We start from the raw sequence: 1,886 nt of genomic DNA, 5'->3' as shown, positions 1-1,886 counted from the left end.
AAATACTCAATAGGATGACGCGGGGAGGCAGCAGTAGCAACATTCGCGAGAGAACTCTTGTTCGTCATTCCGCATGACAGGCAGGATATTCTCCCGAGCCGGACGTTTAGCCACCACCTCCACCGCCTGATCCTCCCTCCACCGAGCAAGTTCTGCGTATGTTTGAAGAGAAAAGGAACAATGATCTGATTGAAATATTGAGAAGTGTGCAAGCTATGGTTGGACAGAATGGAAATCAGAATGGTCACCACTCAAAGCTGTCAGATTTTCAGAGAACCAATCCACCCAGTTTCAGTCAGGTCGTTGACCCATTGGATGCAGACGATTGGTTGCGCACCATGGAGAAAAAGCTTGAGATCGCCCATACCGAAGGAAATTATATAGTCTCATTTGCATCCCATTACCTTGAAGGCGCAGCTACCATATGGTGGGAAAATACAAAAGCCATGTGGCCGATTGATGAGGAAGTCACCTGGGAAAAATTCAAGGATAAGTTCCGCAAGTATCACATCCCTACTGGAGTTGTGAAGGCCAAGCAGCGTGAATTTCTCGTGCTCGTCCAAGGAAATCAGTCTGTGGCTGAGTATCTGCAAAAATTCAATCATTTGTCCCGTTACTCTCTGTATGACGTGGCCACTGAAGAAAGAAAGGTTGACAGATTTCTTGGAGGTTCAAATCCACAACTTCAGTGTGCTCTCATTATGTTTGATTTCACCGATTTCCAAACTCTGGTGGACAAGGCGTTCATTGCTGAACGGGAGCACAAGCTTATATTGGATAATAGGCCTGCTAACAACGACAACAAGCGCAAGTTTGAGCCAAAGAAGGATGGACAACTTGTGCAAAAAGCTCGTACCTGGCAGCTGACTCAGGTGGAATACAGGCCAAATTGGCAGCAGAATGTTAACAGGACCACCACTCAAGTCAAGAATATTGTAACCAGTCCAACACATGAGGAGCGCCAGCGCAATAATACTTGTTTCATTTGCGGGCAGCCCGGACATTATGCCAAACAGTGCCCCAAGAACAACAAGGTGAATGCTTTGAGCAGGCCCCAAGTCAACTTTATGGAGTCAGGGCCAACCCAGCAAAACTTCATTGGGCACGTAAATCATATCTCCGTCGATGAAGCCCAAGAGAAGCCAGAAGTCGTCATTGGTATGTTTTCTGTTAATGACATACCTGCAGTAATTTTATTTGACTCTGGGGCTTCCCATTCTTTTATTTCTCGGAGTTTTGCCGCCCAAAACAATTTTCCTTGCACCATTTTGGGCAAAAATATGCTGGTACAAACCCCGGGATCTATAATCAAGAGAAATCTAGTATGTCGTGATCTAGAGATCAATATCAACGGGATCCACTTTCCAACATCTCTGATAATCATTGAGTCTGAACAGTTGGATATTATATTGGGGATGAATTGGCTGCCAAATATCAAGTTTGTATAAACTGCGCAACCCGAGAAGTCAGTTTGACCAGTCTGGATGGGCAGCTCATCAAATTCTATGCTCGCAAGCATGTACCCAAGCCAAAACTACTTTGCACCGCTGTGGTTGAGTTGGGATTTATTCCCGTGGTCAGTGAGTACCCTGATGTGTTTCCAGAAGAACTGCCAGGCATGCCACCAGATCGGGAACTGGAATTTGCCATAGATCTTGTGCCCGGAACCGCATCAATATACAAGAAGTATTACCGGATGCCCTCATCAGAATTAGTGGAACTAAAGAAACAGCTTGACGAATTACTCCAGAAGGGTTATATTTGTCCCAGCTCTTCACCGTGGGGGTCACCTGCAATTTTCGTGGGCAAAAAGGATGGCAGTCTCTATATGTGCATAGATTACCATCAGCTGAATGAGGTCACCATCAAAAATAAATACCCACTGC

At 45.5% G+C, this 1,886-nt stretch overlaps 1 protein-coding gene across 1 annotated transcript; it reads left to right on the top strand.

Annotated features, from left to right (window-relative positions):
* The first annotated feature begins 215 nt into the window (after nt 1–215).
* LOC147980365 (uncharacterized) lies at nt 216–1,652 on the top strand. Its single transcript, XM_087515571.1, has 2 exons — nt 216–1,034; nt 1,605–1,652. The coding sequence occupies exons 1-2, from the start codon at nt 216–218 to the stop codon at nt 1,650–1,652; spliced, it is 867 nt and encodes a 288-aa protein (XP_087371697.1).
* Nucleotides 1,653–1,886: the final 234 nt, after the last annotated feature.

The sequence above is a fragment of the Triticum urartu genome, chromosome 3A (genome assembly GCF_056163025.1).
Source record: "Triticum urartu cultivar PI428250 chromosome 3A, HENAU_Tu73, whole genome shotgun sequence".
Lineage (NCBI taxonomy): Eukaryota > Viridiplantae > Streptophyta > Magnoliopsida > Poales > Poaceae > Triticum > Triticum urartu.
Note: the sequence above shows the minus strand (reverse complement) of the source record. Positions and strands in the feature narration are given on the sequence as shown.